This window comes from Aptenodytes forsteri, unplaced genomic scaffold, assembly GCF_000699145.1.
Source record: "Aptenodytes forsteri isolate BGI_AS27 unplaced genomic scaffold, ASM69914v1 Scaffold687, whole genome shotgun sequence".
NCBI classification, from domain to species: Eukaryota; Metazoa; Chordata; class Aves; order Sphenisciformes; family Spheniscidae; genus Aptenodytes; species Aptenodytes forsteri.
In genome coordinates, this window is record NW_008794708.1 from 124389 (window position 1) to 142202 (window position 17814).

A 17814-nucleotide genomic window follows, 5' to 3' on the forward strand; every position below is an offset into this window, starting at 1 on the left:
CCGCGTTGACAAGGGCTTTGGGCCCAACGAGACAGCCGCTCTTTCCCCCCCGCCTCGGGTTTTGCCCAAAAACAGATTAAAGCAGCTTAAAAGTCGACGGGCGGCGGTGGGGAGTGGGCGAGGAGAGGCAGGCTGTACCCCGAAAGCATCCGTGGTCTTCCTCAAGCCCGGCATTTCACGGGCCGCAACCTTCTCCAGACCCAATTCCTTCCTTTATTACCTGAACCGAAGCGGACGCGCTTTTATTTCAAATTACAAAAGAAATCGTTATAAACGACGTAAAGGACGGACGATTGTGGGGTCTCGGCTCTGCCTGGTACGAACTCAACCTACTTACTGCACGGAAGAGAGCAATCCTCGAGCTCCAGCAAGCTTCGATCGGCGGAGCTTGAAAGAGAAAAGACGCGGAACGAGGAGAAAAATCTTCTATTCCAGGAAAACTCCTGGAACAGCAACGGCTCGTGGCGGAGGAGGGGAGCGGTGGGAGCGTTCGACCACCAGGGCAACGTCCCCCCTTCGGAGGGTAAAACCGGGGCGAGGGCGTGATGCCGCCCCCCCCCCCAAAAAAAATCTCCCCGTTCCAGGCTCAGCCACGCGTCTTGCTCCTCGAGGGATTTTATTTATTTATTTTCCCCCTTTAATCCACTTAAACCCAAGAAATTCCACGGTTTTGAGGCATGCGAGGAACAACCTCCTCTCGTTCGCGCCGCCGCTGCCGCGTGATTCCATTTGATGCTCCCAGCTGGCGGCCGCAACGCCTAGAAAAGGCGCCGGAGGGGACAGAGCAGGAGCGGAAGCGTTGCGAGACAGTCTGAGGCGGGGGAAATAACAGCTCCCAAGAGCGGAGAGGGTTATTCCAGCCCTCTCGGATGCCAGGAGGGCACAAGCAGAGGCCGATAACGTGTTTTAACAGAATTGGGAAAAAGAGTCCGACAAAGAGAAGCCCAGCGATTTTAGAGAGAAGGGCTGAACAAACGCCCGAGCTGCTTCTGTCGGATCGTCTGCGGGATGCGGAAGATGGATGGGTGGCACCTAAAGGAAATCGTCGCCCGCTAAATCTGGAAGTTATCCCAGCGGCCAGGTATTAGAGCAGAGATAAATTGATTTCCCGATTCTAGAAGGAAACGGGAGAGGATTTGAGACCTGTGGCCACTTCAGCACGTTGATTGGAGACTCACGGAATCCTACAGTTATTTCCGTACCTTCGGGAAATACTTAGGGATGACATAGGGATTTCTAGCCCGGAAACATTCAGACTGTGAAACGATGCTCTGGGTGATACATCCTTGAAAGAAGTCCTCGATTTAATACCCTTTAAAGTCTTGTTCGTGGGATTCTCATCTAAAACAATTAAAATAAATGACCACGAAGCTGTCGGCAACTTCACAGTCGGAGTAAGGAGTTAAAGGGGTGCCGCCCTGCTGCATTATCAGTACGTTTCTATATGTAACGCCGCAGAAACGAGTTCTACTATCCGCCATTTGCTGATGACCGATAGATAGCCCAGCGAGCTCGAGCGCCTCGGGACTCCTCGCTGGGAGATGCTCCCCACGGCCTCGGAGACCTCGGAAGGAAGCAGAGCTACGAGGCCAGGCACGTCCGCAGGAAATCCTGCCAGGAGACGGGGCTGCCTGCTCCGAAACACCCCAACACTCGCCTCAAAACCTCCTGCAGTTTCTTTCCCTGGATTCTTCCCGCAAATCTCCTCCCCAGATCCTTCTCGTTTGGGTGCTGCGAAAAATACCACTCTAGAGAAGGAGAGAAGCGGGCTGCGCTGGGCACAGGGGTGATCAGGCAGGAGTTAGAGCGGTGCACGTGGTTATAATTATTATAATTATTACCTAACATGATAAAATACCCCAGAGCGTTAGCAGAAACTGAGATCTTGGCTGAACAATCAGAAAATACAAGTTAAATCTGCTACCACCCCCAGAGCCAGGGCCACTGCCGAGGGTAGCGCAGTAGCTGGAGCGGACATAAGGATGCTCCGGGGGGAAAATAAAAACACCCTTATTTATGCCGAGCTGCATAAATTTGAATCGAGGCGCTTAATTGTGTGTTGTCCAACAAATCAACGCGGGATACAACCAGCACACGCGTGGAGCGTGGAGGGAAGCAAGCCGAAGCAACAATTCAGCTCGCCTTTCCTTGGGGAGAAGCGGTGGCATCCGAAAACCATCACGACGGGCGTAAATCGAGCGACAGCCTGACGTATAGCGCCTGTATCCTAAAGCCTGTCCCTCACAGCAACCGGCACGCGGGAGGAGCCGCAGTGAACTCTACGCGATCGCTTACTCGTCAGCAGTTCTCTTAAGAGATAGTTCCTTCAGGGAAGACATTTACAGGAAAGTTGGCGTTTCTACAGGATTTTAGCACCCGCCGGCTTCTCTGAGCCCTTCCCGGCTGATTTCCTCGCCTCTCCTCTTCTCTGCTCACGTGCTCCGAGTGCGCAGCACCTCCGGGGACGAGGTGCTTGGATGTTCCTATGGATCACGGGCAGACCGAGGTCCATCCTGCTCGGCTTCGAGCCGTCCGAGGGGGTTTTAGTTAGCGTGACTAATTAATTGTCGTCAGACATTTGGAGGTTACTGCCTGCACGCCAGAGGAGCACAGAGCCATGAAAACCTTAACGCTACGTATACGAGCGCTAAGCATTTCCGACGCAGCATACCTATATCTGCACTTAATTCGAGGATTTTGACACGGAACACAAACCCACGGCGATATTTAGCGTATAAGGACCCAGTCACGTTGCAGCCATCGAGCCCCAAAAACGCTCCCGAGAAGCTGGGTGAGCCCCGACCTCATCAACACGGCAGCACGGATGGCGATCTGGCCTCAGCACCTCCTCGCACGCGCCAGCTGCCTCGCGAGAAGGTCTCGCTCCTCGGCCAGACCTTTGTTTGAAAGGGAACGCAAAGCTCAGAGTCCAAGGGAAGGGCTGTTGTAAAGTTAATCCGTCACCAGAAGGTAGAAAGCTCGGCAGAACGGCGCGGGGGAGTGTCCAAAACCCGCAACGTGCCCGTTTATCTCTTCAACCGCTTTTCAGGTCGATTAAAATCGCCTCTGGAAGGGGAAGCTGGGTCCTGCTAAGAGGAGGCAAGGTGTTCCTTCCCACCCGAACTTCAGGAACACCGAGGTCACCTCACTCCGCCTGTGCCCCAATTACACAAGAAGGGAATTAATTACAGATTGTTCTTTCACCCCAACAGCAGATTTTCCCTCCCCTTGTTAATAATCAGGGTGGTGGGGGGGAAAAAATCAGACAGAAGATAACCGGTGCGGCAAGCAGCCCAAACTCCACTCGCTGTTTCCTGCTGGAAGTTCTGCAGATGTTTTTTGATTGACGCCAACGCTTCCGGAGCGAGCGAAAGTGGACGGGAGGAGCCGCCGTCCAGGAGGTGAAGAGCCTCCTCCCGAAAAACCACCAGCTGGGAAGCAGCATATTTAACACGCAACCTGCACCCCTCGATGGTCCCTTTTCTTCAAACTCCTTTTTTAAGCCAGTATCACGGTGTAGTAGAGAAACACGGACAACAGAAAGGGGAAAATAAGGAAATAAGGCAGAAAGGGGAAAGCGTAAGGAAGGTGTAACTCACTATATTACAAATAAAGGTGGGTTTTGTCTGTTTTTAAAAAGAACTGCTGGCTCACAGAGATCTCGCCACTTCCAGGACCCGATATTTAAAGTTACAGGCAGCCTACCCCGATTAAAGAATCTCAATTTTCTTACGTAAACCTTAAACCAAAGGTATTTCCCCATCGTGCTTTCTGAAAATCCACCCTGATTAAAACATCCATCCTCGAACGCAGTAAAACGCAAGCAGAGCGCAGGTCTTAACACTTCAACAAAGCCAAGCCCAGTTGTTTCCATCAGGATTAAATCTAGATCAGAGGGTTTCTACGGAGCAAAGCAGGAGGAAACCTGGAAATCGCCACAAAGCTCTGCTGAGCACGGAGGGAAAAAAAAAAAACAAACAAGCGGCTGTAAAAGGCGGCAACAGAATTGAGACTCTTTCCTTGGCACAGGCTAAATTTGAACAGATGACGGTGGCCAGCCGAATGCCCATCTGCCTTCAGAGCAAAAATGTGTGAAGATTACGCTTCCGAGGCGGCTTTCTGACCCTGCACCCCGTCTCGTCTTTTACAGCCTTCAAAATCGCCCCCCCCACCACCCTAAAGTGCCACCAGCATCCTCCAAGGCACCCGGTTCGTTCCCGCAGCGCGCTAACGGCGCTCGGCGGTAACGGAGCTCAGAGCGGCGTCGACACACATCAAAGCGAGATCTGGGGATCAGGCTCGATAGGCTAAAACACCCCAAAACTGGTAGATGTCCGATTAAACCCATGGAAAAGGTGGGAGCGAGCGGCGGCCGACTCCCTCGACACCCAACGGCTCGCAGGGTCGACCTCCGGATCGAGCCATACCTGCACAAGAGGGAACAAGCCAAATTCGTTACAGCCCCGATGAGGTATTTAGTGACTCGGGGTATTAATTATGTTTGGAAAAGAATCTTCCAGGACTAGTTTGAGATGTCCATCTGCAGGAGAGCGGTTCACCGCTCGGGAAGGCGAGTGGGCGATGCCAGGGTAAACAGTTCAGGGCCCGAGCTCGGTGTTTTCATGGGTAATAAATCTCCCTGGCATGGAGCAGGTGAAGTGTTCCCTCTCGCGGAGCTCAGCTCATCCATCTCTCAATCCCGTTAGCTCGCAGAGGACTTCACGGGCGCAGCTGAAGCACCCGGCAGTCGCTGCCACCGGGAACCCACGCTGGAGGAAAGGGTCTGAGGTCGGGAACAGTCTCAGCACTGTCTTCATGTTAATGCTTAAATCTCCCTTTCTGCTCGTCGCTGGGGGAAACTTCTCTTGCACAGAAAATTTACACCAAGTTGGAGGTTTTTAAGACCGGACGTGGCGTCACAACCTGCGATTCAAGGCAAAGCGCGTCCTTATCCATCAACCCATCCGGCAGGAAAGCTCCCAGCCGCCCCTCTCCGTAGCAGGAATAACCTCTGCGGTGCCATGGAAACCGATTTCCTTATTTCTCCCTCATTTCAGGGAGGAGGATCCGTACTCCAGTTGATGATTAACCGATGACAGCTTCAGCTAAGTGGTTACTGCTGCCACGGGCGAGTAAGTCAGCTCCATCTGCAGTGTTGAAGAGGGAAGCCGAGCTGAACGCAAATAACGAACCAGAGCACGGAGACGCAGGATTTGTAGCCCGGTTCTAAGCCTCCAACCTCTCACAAGCTTTACCGGGGCACCAGAAATTAAGGCAGAGTCACAGGTAATCTCAGGATAGTCCTTTTATCTCCACCCACCAAAACATTCACCTTTCAAATGAAAGCATTTTACAAACAATACAATGTTGACACCACTTAAGTTTCGCTCCGCGTTAAAAGGAAGAATAAAACATCAGGGAGAATATTACAGTCACATGGAAGTTATGCAGAACCTCAAACGGCGTACACCGCAGAAATTAAAACCCCGGAATAGAATTTCTGATGTTTCCAGACAGACAGGCTAAGGGGACAAACCACATCTTTGTTAAATATAGAAAAGTTTCAATTCAAGGGGAAGAGAAGAGGTTTCGTTCGCCAGATCGTGAAGTAGCACTGGTTTGCACACATGCTCAAAAGGAAATTCTCCTAGTACAAAGCTATCTAAAAAACAGAGACCGCACAAAACCTAGCTACTAAAATGAAGATTTGGTAAAAAAAAAAAAAAATTCCTCTATTTTCCAAAAAAAAAATCACTTTACAGGTAAAGGCTTCCACTGCCTAAGTGAGTTTAGTAGAATGAGAACTCAAAACATGTGCTATGAAATTCACAGATACAGTTATGTTCCTTAAAAGAAAAAAAAAAAAACAAACCAACCAACCCAAAATACGTCAGGTCTTTTACACAGCCGTTTCCCCCTCCAGAGTTTACTCCGCGTCCTCGTCCTCTTGTGCTGCAGCAGCTTCCTCACTTTCTTCCTCCTCATCTTCCACCTCCACACCTTCTGCTGGCTGTTGCTCTTCTTCCTCAGGGAGAGATTCCTCTGCAGGCGGGGAAGTCTGCTCCTCCGCGTTTTCTGCATCCGGCTCCGCCTCTGTTTGTGGTTGTGCCTCGATTTCTGGCTCTGTCCCTGTTTCTTCTCGCTCCCCCTCATTTTCAGCTCCTTCTGGGTTCTCTTCGGGATCCTTGTTTTCCTCATCTAGATTTTCCTCCTCTGGGTTTTCTTCTTCTTCTTCTTCTTCTGGATTTTCCTCTTCCGGATTTTCTTCCTCTGGATTTTCTTCTTCTGCATTTTCCTCCTCTGGATTTTCTTCTTCCGCATTTTCCTCCTCATCCTTGTTTTCATCTGCTCCTTCTGCTGTTCCTTCCTCTACGTTTCCACTGGCTCCCCCTTCCCCTTCCTCATGCTCCTCTTTTTCTTCTGGATCATCCGTGAAAGGATTCTCACCCTGAAAAGAGAAGACAAACGTTCGTCTGCTGCGAGTTTATCTCCAGCCGCTTCGAGGCGTTCACACCGCCTACACGCCAGCAAACCCTCCCAAGAAGTTCAGCATTACGGCTGCACCAAAAGCAGCCAAGTGAGCAGCTCCTGAAAGCAGACGCCACCTCGAGAATTCAAATCAACGCTAACATTGGCGGCGACAGCACAGCAACGGGCAGCTCTCCCGCCAAATTGAAGCTGGAGGCCTGGCTCATCCCGTTCTCGCTCAGGGTTCGGTGTAACGTGTGGGGCAGGAGATGACAGATGAAGTCATCTGCACTGTAGAGACTCGATGACCAGCAACCAGGAATCCAATATATGGTCAAAAATCTCCCCAAATCGCCTCAAAATTCAGCTAATAAGCACCCTCAACGGCAGCTACCGCAAAATTCCTACAGCATGAAAGTGTTGCTACAAGCTTGACCCCATACCAAGCCGCTCCGGTTTGGAGATTATTATATGTTTATATATATATAAATATATATTTTTATATATATATATAAAAATACCTACCTTCAGGTACCGCTCCAGTTTCTTACTGATTAGTTTGTTGTTGAGAATGCTCCTCGCAACTACTAGCGACGATTTCTTGGACTGCTCCATCATAGCCTGTCCGGGAGGACCAAAAAGAAAAAACAACCACACACTTAGATTTTTGTCCTGAATTAACTTACGAGGCCAGTAATTAGTCACAGCTCAGCAGCGGACGACAGGCTACAGAGCACGCTTCGGTATTTGGGTAGGTGACAACACAGCAATATTTAAGAAATCCGCGATTTTCTGCACGTTCCTCAATTCCGCGCTTCGGAAAGGCGAGTATCGGGCAGCCAAGGAAAAGCTGCGCGGGTTGTTTCACCCACTTCCGTCAGCGGGATCGTTTCAGCTTTCAGTCTCTGGGGACTGAAGCTGAAAGTCGGCGCGTTCCGGTTCTGCTGAAGCGTGGGGAGCGAAGGACGGCTGAACAGCTGAGCGCTGCAGACGGTAACGCAGCCTGCTCGACAGCGCCACAGTAACGCGTCAAGATTTAGTCGTGTGCCGATATACGTATTTTTATACCTAGAAAGAGCTGTCGTCTGACAGCCATCACCTCGGATCACTGCTTGTGGGCACAGTAAAGCTTGTAACGAAATCATCCTGTATGTACGTTGAAGTGGGGAAGCCAGAAAGCCGTTTGTTTTGCAAGAAACGGGGCAAGAGACACGAGATCTCGTTTTCAGAGTGGCACGAAGCTTTGCTGAAGGTGCTTTAATCCCGCGAGCGCCTTGCTCGCCAGCTTTTGCAAAGGGGAAGGTTTCTGGGGACACAAGAACAGTCAAAACTAACTGCAGACAGTGGAGAAAAATTTCTGGGGACACAAGAACATCAAAACTAACTGCAGACAGTGGAGAAAAATTTCTGGGGACACAAGAACATCAAAACTAACTGCAGACCGTGGAAGGCAGCACTGAAGAGGACAGAGGAATGTTCACCCTGGTTTCAGGAACCACCTGAACTCAAACCATCCAAACTCGCGCTCCTCCTATCGCGGCTGAAGCCTGCAAGACCCCCGAGGTGCCAGGCTGCCCACTCACCCGGCGGTTGTGGTTGTGGTCGAGCGACTTCAAGTGTTTCTGGATGATGCCGTACTGCATTGGGATGAAGAGGTCACAGGCAGCACAGTGAGCCGCCTCCACCTTTTTAATAAAATGCTCCATGCCAACATCTGAAAAGGAAGGTAAGAACAATATTAACCAGAAAATAATCCGGGGATCTGTGCTGTGCTACGGATTTTACTCCAGCCTCCATTATAAACTCATTTTTAACGCTTCCACCGGCATCAAAAGAGTCTTCCCGGGGAGCAGGAGAGGAGCCAAGCGGCGCATGCGTTAGACACGGCCAGGTTGACAGAATACCGGTGGCCCGGATACAAACCTGGCTGCACGCCGCAACGTCAAGCAACGCAAGCTGCAAGCTGCGTCAGCACTACGTGTTTGCAAAAAAAAAATAATAATAATCTCTTCAGCCAGCTAATCATTTAGCTAGCGTCCACAAAGCCGGGTAATAACCTGAAGTGGCTGACGGTGCACTTGAACGTACAGTAGGTTTTACTCTTCGGCAACACCAGCAGGTTCCCCGCCTCCCTTTTTTTACTATTTTTTACTATTTTACTATTTAAAGAGTTGACGGGGCAGCCAATACACACGAGAAAGGAACTCTTGCACGCGCACGGGTAGTAAATCTTACCTTGCGTAAGATCTTGGTCCCTATAAATCTGCTGGATAACCGCGTTAATGTCTTCAATTGCTTTACGACGCTCTTCAGTTTTCCTAGTTTTATTAGCAACGTATTCCTGTACGGCAGAATATTCGGTATTAATCTTTCCCCCCCCCCCCCAACTTTGAGGTGCATCTCTCTAGCGTGCTCATCCTAAAGGTCCTACAAATCCCACCACGCATTGTCCTGCGGGCAGCACCGCCTTTCAGCGCTTAAGTCACCCACTCCGGCCACCGAAATCTGTGGTGGGCAAGTATTTTGTTTCCTACCAGTGCGGCCAGTAAGACTAGAGGTTAAGCGACCTGTTCAAAAGAAGAGGGCAGTCGAGGAAGAGCTGGAGTAGCACCTCGGATACTTTAGCCCAACTTTACTCCACTGTCTCTAGCAGTTTCTGACGCAGTTACTTAGAGGGGCAGTTTGGGAGCTTTACGGCATCTCCGAAAATAAATAATAATAATAATAATAATAATAATAATAATAATAATAATAGAACCCCAAATTCTTAAACCTAGGGGACACAGACATAGCCAGAGGCTCACCTGGAGAAAGTCAGCTGTTTGTTGAGGCAGCTTGGTTCCAACAAACTTGAAGTGTTCCTTGTGGAATTTACTCTCGAGGTGACTGTTCATCTCGTCATCGTAGAAGGTCCGATATTTGCATAACGAACAAACAAACTGGATCCTGTTGAGAGAATCGGAGGGAGGTGATATTCAAACCAATCCATTCCGGCTCTACTGGGTACCGCTTTCTCACCGGATCCGCTCCCTTGCTCTATTTAAGGGGTGGCAGATAAACTTATGGGAAGTCTCCAACCCTTTGAGCATTTACGGGATTGTTTCCTGGAAGGTTTTCCCATTTCTATTTATCTTTTAAGCATGGACGGCAAGAAGACCGGCAGGAGAGCAAAGCAGCTTCTACAAGGAACAGACAAAACACTACGACAACTGGGAACAACAGGACGGACCCCGGCTGCGAGTGCTACAGTCCCAGAGAAGCAAGCAACATCGCTAAAAAAAAAAGAAAGAAAACAAAACAGGAGACATTACCTTTCTACCATGCGATCCCGATGCCTCTTCTTTTGCCTCTCTTGAGTTTTCTTGCCCGCCTGCAATTTGCGTTTGATTTGACTGATCTCTTCTTGAATTGTTAAAGCACCTAAGTGTTTAAAGCAGGTTGTATTTCAGGGCACTACTTGAGGACACCACCTGATTAAAGAGAATTTCCCTCGACAAGTTTAGTCGTCAGCCCGACCAACCCGCACAACCGAGAGGCGCCGTAGAGTCAAGAAGCTGCTCCCACCAGCCAACTACAGATAAACCTCTGCTTTAGACGACAGCGCCGTCCACCCCAAATTAGCTTTTTTCCAAAAAAAACAACCTTGCACTGGGACAGGCTTGGTGGGTGGGGGGGGCAGAGGGGAGAACCACGGCAGACGGACTCTAATGCGGTTTCCCAGCTCTTTATTTCCATTACTATTTACTACGACTGGTTTTACACGGGTTTAAGTATTAATTAGTTCAATTATTTGAAGTACCACCCGCTCGGATTTGCTCAGCCTCAAAGCAACCACTGGCAATGCGATAAAGCTTGGGTAAGGGGAACCAAAATTTACATCACTTATTTTTGGGACGGAAAAGCTGCTTCTCTCTCTGCCCGCCCTGGCATACGGGCGGGCACGTCCCGGGATCAAATTTATGCTGCCCACCGGTGGGACGGGCAGCAAGGACCACACCCCCCCTCCATGAATGTTTTCAACAGGTTTCTTTCCAGCCCTCCTCCTTCTCTAAGCTCCCTTCGGTTATCGCGGTGCTTCTCCGACCGGTCCCGTCTCTCCAAGCCGGGAAGCTCTATCCCGTTTCACAGCCCCAACAACTTACCCAAAGTCAAGTCTACGGCACAGCGGGAAATTAAATCTGGTTCCCTAAGGCCCAGGCTAGCAGCTTCACCAACCTACCTTGACCAAGGGATCCAGCTCCTCCCTAGCAGGGCTTTTACAGCATTTCCTTATCCCTGAGCAGACACAAAGGATGGGATTCATCTGACTAAATGCAGACATTACAGCTGAGCTAGTCCCCTGTCCCCCCGTCAGCGGAGATCTGACAGGTCTCATCCTGAAGAACAAGTGAATCGTGGCCCTGGGAAGGGCTCCCCCGTTTCTCTCCGCCGGCTACGGCGATGCAATTCCACCGGAGCCTCGCACGCAAGAGCCTCGACCGCTCTCGCTCGTAGGACCCCGCCTCTGATATCTATCACAGCACCGGACCGGCGTCCCCAGGGGACTCGGGGACAGGCGCGGAAGCCAAATCGCCCTTCATCGAGAAGGTGCAGAGGTTTAGCTCAGGTCACCAAGACGCAACGAACCAGAAGGGACAACGAAGCCACAAGGCAAACGGAGCGAACGGACTCTAAGAACCGAAGGAGCCTGAATAAACTCATCAGATTTAATTGGAAATCTCCTGGCCATGTCGGAGCCCTTGACTGGAGGGGGGTTATGCTCCGCGCGGAGCGCAAACGAGCTGTCGCACACACCAACTCACCTTTCTCCAAATCTTTTCCTTCTTCGTCTTCCCCCTCCTAAAAATGCAACGTCGGGAAGTTAAAACCATCTAGAGAAAGCGAACGCCTGGAGGCTGGCGTGACATCTCCACCAGCACCCTTCCTCTCAATTCCTCTCTTCCAGGTTAATTCCTCTCAAACCCTCCCCAGGCACTCAAAGCACCGCACGGAGGAGCGACGTCTCCACCGGATCCGGCCGCTCCACGCTCCCTTAGCGCAGGGAAATCCGGCGCGGCGCCCGCTCGCTCGGCAGGAGGTGCTTCTACAACACCTGCAGGTCTTCCATCCGAGAGATCTCCCCCCACCAAGCTGAAGGGCGCCGGTGGAGGGGTGCCTTCAGTCCCCACCTAGAGCGAGGCAACGTAATCCCACGCTTCGGGATTCTCTGCGTCGCAGGCAATTGATTTTGGGGTTTTCCTTAGTTAAAGCTCTTTGCGCATGGGTATTTTTACTGCATTTCGCCACCGTAAAGCGTCTCGCAGTGACATTGCGGCCAGTGGGTGCAACTGGGAAACCCCTGTAACAACCACGCTTCCCGGGACGGAGCATTTTATTTCCATCCTCTCCCCCCTGCTTGTCTGAGCCTCTGCCCCCTGACTCGGTTTGGGAATAACGCGGGAGTCCGGGGATCTGCCCTCACCGGCTCCTGCACCTCCAACTAGAACCACAGCTTTTAATCACAGTAAAGTAGTTTTCAAGAGTTACTTACACCTCTGGAGCCCTCTTTCTCGTCTTTTTCTCCTGATTCTCCTTCCGTTCCCTCCTCTGAAAGAAACAACACAGTCAGCATAAAGAGAAGTAACCCAGACCATCACCAACAGATTTGCCACCGCGTTAAACACGTGGCAAAGCACGATGGCTCTGCCGGAAATAAAGGGAGCGGCAGGTTTATACCACTCCCAAGCGCGCCGCGAAGCCGCTCCGCTCTCACCGTTGTCGGAGTCGGAGTTGTCGGAGCCATCCGTCTTTGCCGCCTTGCTGTCGGGTTCATCGGAGCTGTTCGTTTGCTTCCGCTTCTTCGCGGTGGGATCTTTCTTGATTTTCTTTTTCTGGGGCTGCGAGAGAAGAGAAAGGTTAATCCCAGCGATACGAGCGGGTGCCCTCTGCAGCCAGCAATGTCTTGTTTCACTCATTTTTAGCGAGTTAAGTTTCTGACAGGCAGAGTTGATCAGGGCAGGACTTAATCCACCACACCTCTATCCCGTGCGATAGGCAATTACGCTGTGAAAGACTGCAATATTCTCCTACCTTCAGAAAACAAAGCTTTTAGGATTAAAACATCCCATGTATCAATGCTGCTGTGCAACTGAGCGCAGCCTTCTCTGTCTGCTTAGGAGAAAACAGGCTACAAAGCCAGTAACACACAGAACTATATATTATCCCTTCCCAGAGAGCATTTTGGAGCCCTTCCCTGCAGGACGCGTGGGTCTGTTGGGAAATAAGTCTCTATCCGAGCCGAGCAGGTGGGAGGATATTGCACAAGTACTTACTTTAAAATCCGAGTCCCACATTTTCCAGTTTCTCCTCATTCGTTGTTTCATCATTCCTCCTCCGTAACGCATATTTCCCGAGAAACCTCGCATTCCCTGGAACATGCTGAGTTCTGGGATAATGTTGTGGGAGAAGAGGGAAGGAAGCCTGGAGGAGCCGTGGGGACCGAGACCCCGTGATCCCATCGATTGCGGAGGCTCGTTCCACTGTCCGCCCATGCGCCCAGGATAGGAAGACGCCATGGGTCTGTTATTGCGTCCGTCTCTACCCCAATTCTGACCCCGTTGACCAAAGTTATCCCGTGCTCTGTTCTGGTATTGATCCCGGCGGTTCCCGTAGAAGTTGTCGTAGTGACCTTCGTAGGCGTTATCGTTGTCGTGTTCGGACTCGTTGTAATCGTAGCCGGACCGGTACATGTCACGGTCGTTCATCGAAGACCTCGAGTCGTAGGATTCGTACGAGTCGTACCTGCAAGAGACGCGTCGGCGAGACACCACTGAGAAACGGCAGCAGAGGTTAAGCAGACAAAACCCTTCGAAAGAGATTTTTACGTTTATTTTTTTCAATCGCCAGACGTTTCACTCAACATGGGACATATTTCACTGCGTGGTGGGACAGGACATGGACCAGCAAGAGCTGGTGACAGAGCTTCAAGGTTTCAGTGCCAGTGGTGGAGGAACCAGAGACCTTTAGACACGGGAAAACCCTGATGCCAGGGAGCCCCTCGAACCATCCATTTCTTTCAGAATTACCAAAATTTTATTCTTTTAAAAGAATAAAAAAAACCCCCCACATTGAGCAAAGGTTCCTTCACCAGCTGAGGCTGGTGTCAGGGGTCATTCCCCGCTCCCAAACATCTGCTTCAAAACGAGCTTTAGGAGCAGCCGAAGCAAACCACGAGCTGCTCGTCCTCACAGCAAGTTCCACCTTATCCAGAAACACTTCCAGGAGCAGCGAGATTTACTCCTCAGCTACTCAAGGAGCACCTTGGCCCAACCAAAGACCTATTCCAGACCCATCCTTCCTCACTCCCCATATGCAATCCAGCCATTAACAAACTGTTTTCCCAACTGCAAAGCCAACATATGCCCCAAATCGATTTTTTTTTCCCCTCTTAGAAATGAGGCTGCGGAGGATTTTTATATTCTGCAATACTAAAACTGCGGCACACGCTTCGTACTGGAATTTAAGGCTTCGCGTGCTTGCCGGCAGTGCTTTGACTGACAAGGCAGGCGAGGAGGAAACCTGCTGCTCAAGAAAAGATCATGACGCTGAACTTAACGAGCCGAAAGAGATGTTATCGTGGCTCCAAGGTAAGAAGAAAGTCACCCCGCTGATACAAGGAGAGACAGTGGAGCTACAAAATCAGGTTGGGCACCGATGGAGGAGCTGCCAGTGTCCGGTTACGCTCAGCTGGAGCAGCTGGAGGGTGAGCGGCTCCTCCTCTGCTCCGTAGTAGCACGGAGCCAACGTTCTCCAAGTGATTTATCTTCCTCTTACCACGTTTCTCATTATTTCCTGCACAGAGCAGGAAATTTTTAGCTTTTTGATAAAGCCTACCCCATTCCCAACGGGTACGGCGGCGCCGAACCGGTGGAAACACGCCGCAGGCAGGAGCGTGTCTGTGAGCAGCCGGCTGCCGGCACACGAGATCAAAGTGGAGAAGCCCAAAACGATGTTTGAAGGGACAAGAATCCAGGGAACTATTCGGCAAACTCTTTCCAGCGTGGCTAAACCGAGCAAGCGACCGAAACAAATCCATTGGATATAGTAGTACGGACGTGTCATTTCGTAGGAGAGTTACGGTTTTGGAGGCGTAGGAGTGGAGTAGAAAACAGTCACATCACATTTATTAATATTCACTCCTGGATTTTACCTTGTCCAACGTACTTTTACTTATTTAAGGCATTAAAAACCTGGAGCAAGTAGTCGCCCTGCAGAAATACCAAATCCTGGCTCAAACCCCACAGTGCACGTTAATAAATAAGAAATCTTTGGGGAAAGAATCCCGTTTATTAGTACTGAAACATTAACACAGATCAGCAAGGAGCTGACTACGTCGTGGAGCTGAGCATCTACTGCGACACTGGCTACAAAAACCTCACTCCAGCAGCAGAAGTCAATCTAGTAATCAAAATTAGTCATTTAAACGCAGATTAAGTATGAAATAGCGCCTTGTTTTCCTTAACACTGCTCTACAAGTAAATAAGCTTGTGAGAACGAGGAATAAAAAGGATTCCTTATAATAATTATTTTACTGAAGAATCCTAAATTTTAGCCACTGCTGGAAATGCTGCGCTTTAAGTCCCAAATCTGGATTTTTTTTTTCTGCAAGACACGGATGAAAACTTAGTGTAAAATCCTATTTTACAGTTACAGCAGGTGAGAGGAGGACGGCTGAGCCAGCTCTGGACACTCACTTGAGTCACGACGCCGGAAAAGGCAAGAACGAGACCAGCAAGGAACAAACCGAGCAGCAACAACTCTTAACGAGCAGCAGATCGTTACCGCGTCTCCTCGCCTCACGCCCTGCGCTCACCTGTCTCCGCCAGATCCGTAGTGTCCTCCTTGCATCGTGTCCGTGTCCATGTGCGACACCATGTCCAAGCGCTGGTTCATTTTCGCGATGACGGCGTCGGCGTTGCCGCCGCCCGAACCGTCGGGGTTCATGTCAACGTCCGAATTGGCCATTTCCCAGGAGTTCGACGTGGCCATGCCGTATCCGTAATTACCCGAGTTATCCTGGCCGTATCCATAGCCATAACTGTATCCCTCGTAACCTGGAACGACAAAAATAAGAGAGCTGGGTTTATTTCTAGTCACCCGGCTTCGCTAATATTTTCATTTGAATTAAGATGCCCCAAGCAGTCGCCACAGGGAGTTAAAATAAAAAAAAGCTCAAATTTCTATTTAAGTCACCTATAAACTTTGAACCGTTGAGCTCACAAAGGTTTAAGGGAACAATTTGCTCGTGTAAGTCCCATAAAACACAGCCACAGCCTATAGCTTCCTCCATCTAACCTGCTCCGGAGAGGAATAAACACGGCCAAGGCAAAGCCTCCATAAAAACCTGTTTTGGGTTAACGCAGAGATACCAAAGAACCATTTTAAGCTGGTTTTTAGTTTGATACGAAAGCTGTCGGTAACCAGACGGATGCAGCTAGGACATACCTTCCCCGGGGCCTATATAAGCTGCTTTATAAGCCCTTCAATCCAAAGGGATGACGCTATAGCCCGTACCTGTCCTCTTCAGAGACGGTACAGCCGAGCACTGAAAGCAAAACCACTTTCAGCCTCGCGTTTCCCACACATTTTAGATCAGAAAGCGACAGAGAGGCTTCTCCTCTCGCTAAGGAAACCAAAACTGTTATAAACAGAAAAATAACCACCGTAGGAATAACACACAAAGCCAATTAAAAGCCTGCTGAGGATTAAAATTTAGTTTTTTCTTCTCCCTGACCTTTTATTTCGCTGCTGGCACACGCGGAGAGGGAGTTTGTATTTCCACTGTCTCCCCAAGCCTCGATTTACATCATTGCCTGCGGGTTTTCCAAGTAGCAGAAGGGGGTTTTTTTGGGGGGAAAACAATCCCAAACCCCAAATATTTTGCCTAGAACAGTTTTCCTGTGCAACCAGTTACAGCAAAGTTTTCTGTTGGCTTCAACGTGACTTTTTAAAATCAAAGAAGAAAATCGTCACACAGGCGGGACAGTAAGAGGCTACACAGGGTCTGTGCTGCGGCGGGGACGGCGGTTGTTCGTCACCGACCTCGGCACATCTCCCTCAGGCTCGGGAAACGGATCTGAAGTGGAAGGTAATAAAACATTACTCCAGTTTTTATTGTACTTGCCTCTGTTCGTCCCAGAGTTCCAGTCTCCATAACCTAGAAAAGAGCAAAAAGCAATTAGAGACGAGTTTATCGCTATCGTGGCACTCGTAGCCGAAGAGATTCTCGTTACCCAGCGTCAAAACGGAGCGACGCCCCGAATAATCCACGAGTCTTGCACCAAGTATCGAAGCAATCAGACCTTAACGTCGCCCCAGCAATGACACCTTCCCGTGTGTCCTTTGCTCATCTTATGCAAAAAAACAGGTTTTAATTTCAAGCTGAGCTCCCGGTAACGATTTCCACGACCGAGTATTTTGGGAGCAGAGGCGAAGCGTTCGGGAAAGCGAGAGGGATCTCGCACGGAATAAACCCCGCTCCGATTAACACCGAAGGAGGGGGGACCGGGACACGTCGGGGAAGTTTTAATCCCATTGTCCGTCAACCTGCAGCCTCCCGGGACTGACATTCAGACGCCCTTTGAGGCGAAACGTATCTTGACGGCATCGCTGTACTTTGCCCTTGCAGGAAACCAGCTGAAGATAGAGATACCGGGATGGCAGGACGCGGTCCAGAGGAGCCACGGCCAAGACACCGACGTCCCGCGCTCCCCGGTCGAGAAACCGTTACCCCGACGTTAATTTTCAAAGTAATTACAGCCTCATTAGCCAGGGTACGTATGCGCACCGCTTGCCTTCGTATCAATCCACACACACACTATGGGAAAGCGACGTTACCTTGCAGGTTCTTGTTGCGATTTCCCCCTTAATTAGAAACTCCTCTTCGCAGAAGAAAGGTAATTTATTAATTTTCTCCCCCCCCACCCCCCAGTTACAGCCTGAGCCACGTCCAGCCACAACAGCCGACACCGAATAGAGCGGCAAATCGCTTCCTACACCCACCGTACTCCACAGGTGAGCTGAGCTGCCGCTCCAGGAGCCGGCAAAGGAATAAAAGACGTCAAGATTGAAAGAAGGAAAGGCAAAATCGCCACTAAATTAGGCGAGAAGGAGGATTACGGCCGTAACCCGAGCGAGGATGAGGAATTCCTGTCAGCCGCCACCGCCAGACAGAAATCAGATGGAACCTAATTAAGCTTGATCACGGTTATGCTTAAAATAAATCAATTTTCTGTCAGAAATACAGTCTGGCTCGCTCCTTTCTCCCCCGCCACCCGCATCGGTGCTGGAAGCTCCCCGGGGAGCAGC

At 50.3% G+C, this 17814-nt stretch overlaps 1 protein-coding gene across 1 annotated transcript in view; it reads right to left on the reverse strand.

The window, feature by feature from the left end:
* Positions 1-5290: 5290 nt before the first annotated feature.
* Positions 5291-17814, reverse strand: part of AKAP8L (A-kinase anchoring protein 8 like) — a 14382-nt gene continuing 1858 nt past the window's right edge. The window contains exons 2-13 of the mRNA XM_009273674.1: positions 16631-16713; positions 15320-15560; positions 12780-13248; positions 12221-12344; positions 11999-12054; positions 11271-11307; positions 9780-9888; positions 9273-9414; positions 8704-8809; positions 8052-8182; positions 6994-7089; positions 5291-6448 (exon numbers count right to left, since the gene is read on the reverse strand). Coding sequence (XP_009271949.1) covers positions 5927-6448; positions 6994-7089; positions 8052-8182; positions 8704-8809; positions 9273-9414; positions 9780-9888; positions 11271-11307; positions 11999-12054; positions 12221-12344; positions 12780-13248; positions 15320-15560; positions 16631-16713 — 2116 coding nt within the window. The 3' untranslated portion in view covers positions 5291-5926. The remainder of the gene's footprint in view (positions 6449-6993; positions 7090-8051; positions 8183-8703; positions 8810-9272; positions 9415-9779; positions 9889-11270; positions 11308-11998; positions 12055-12220; positions 12345-12779; positions 13249-15319; positions 15561-16630; positions 16714-17814) is intronic.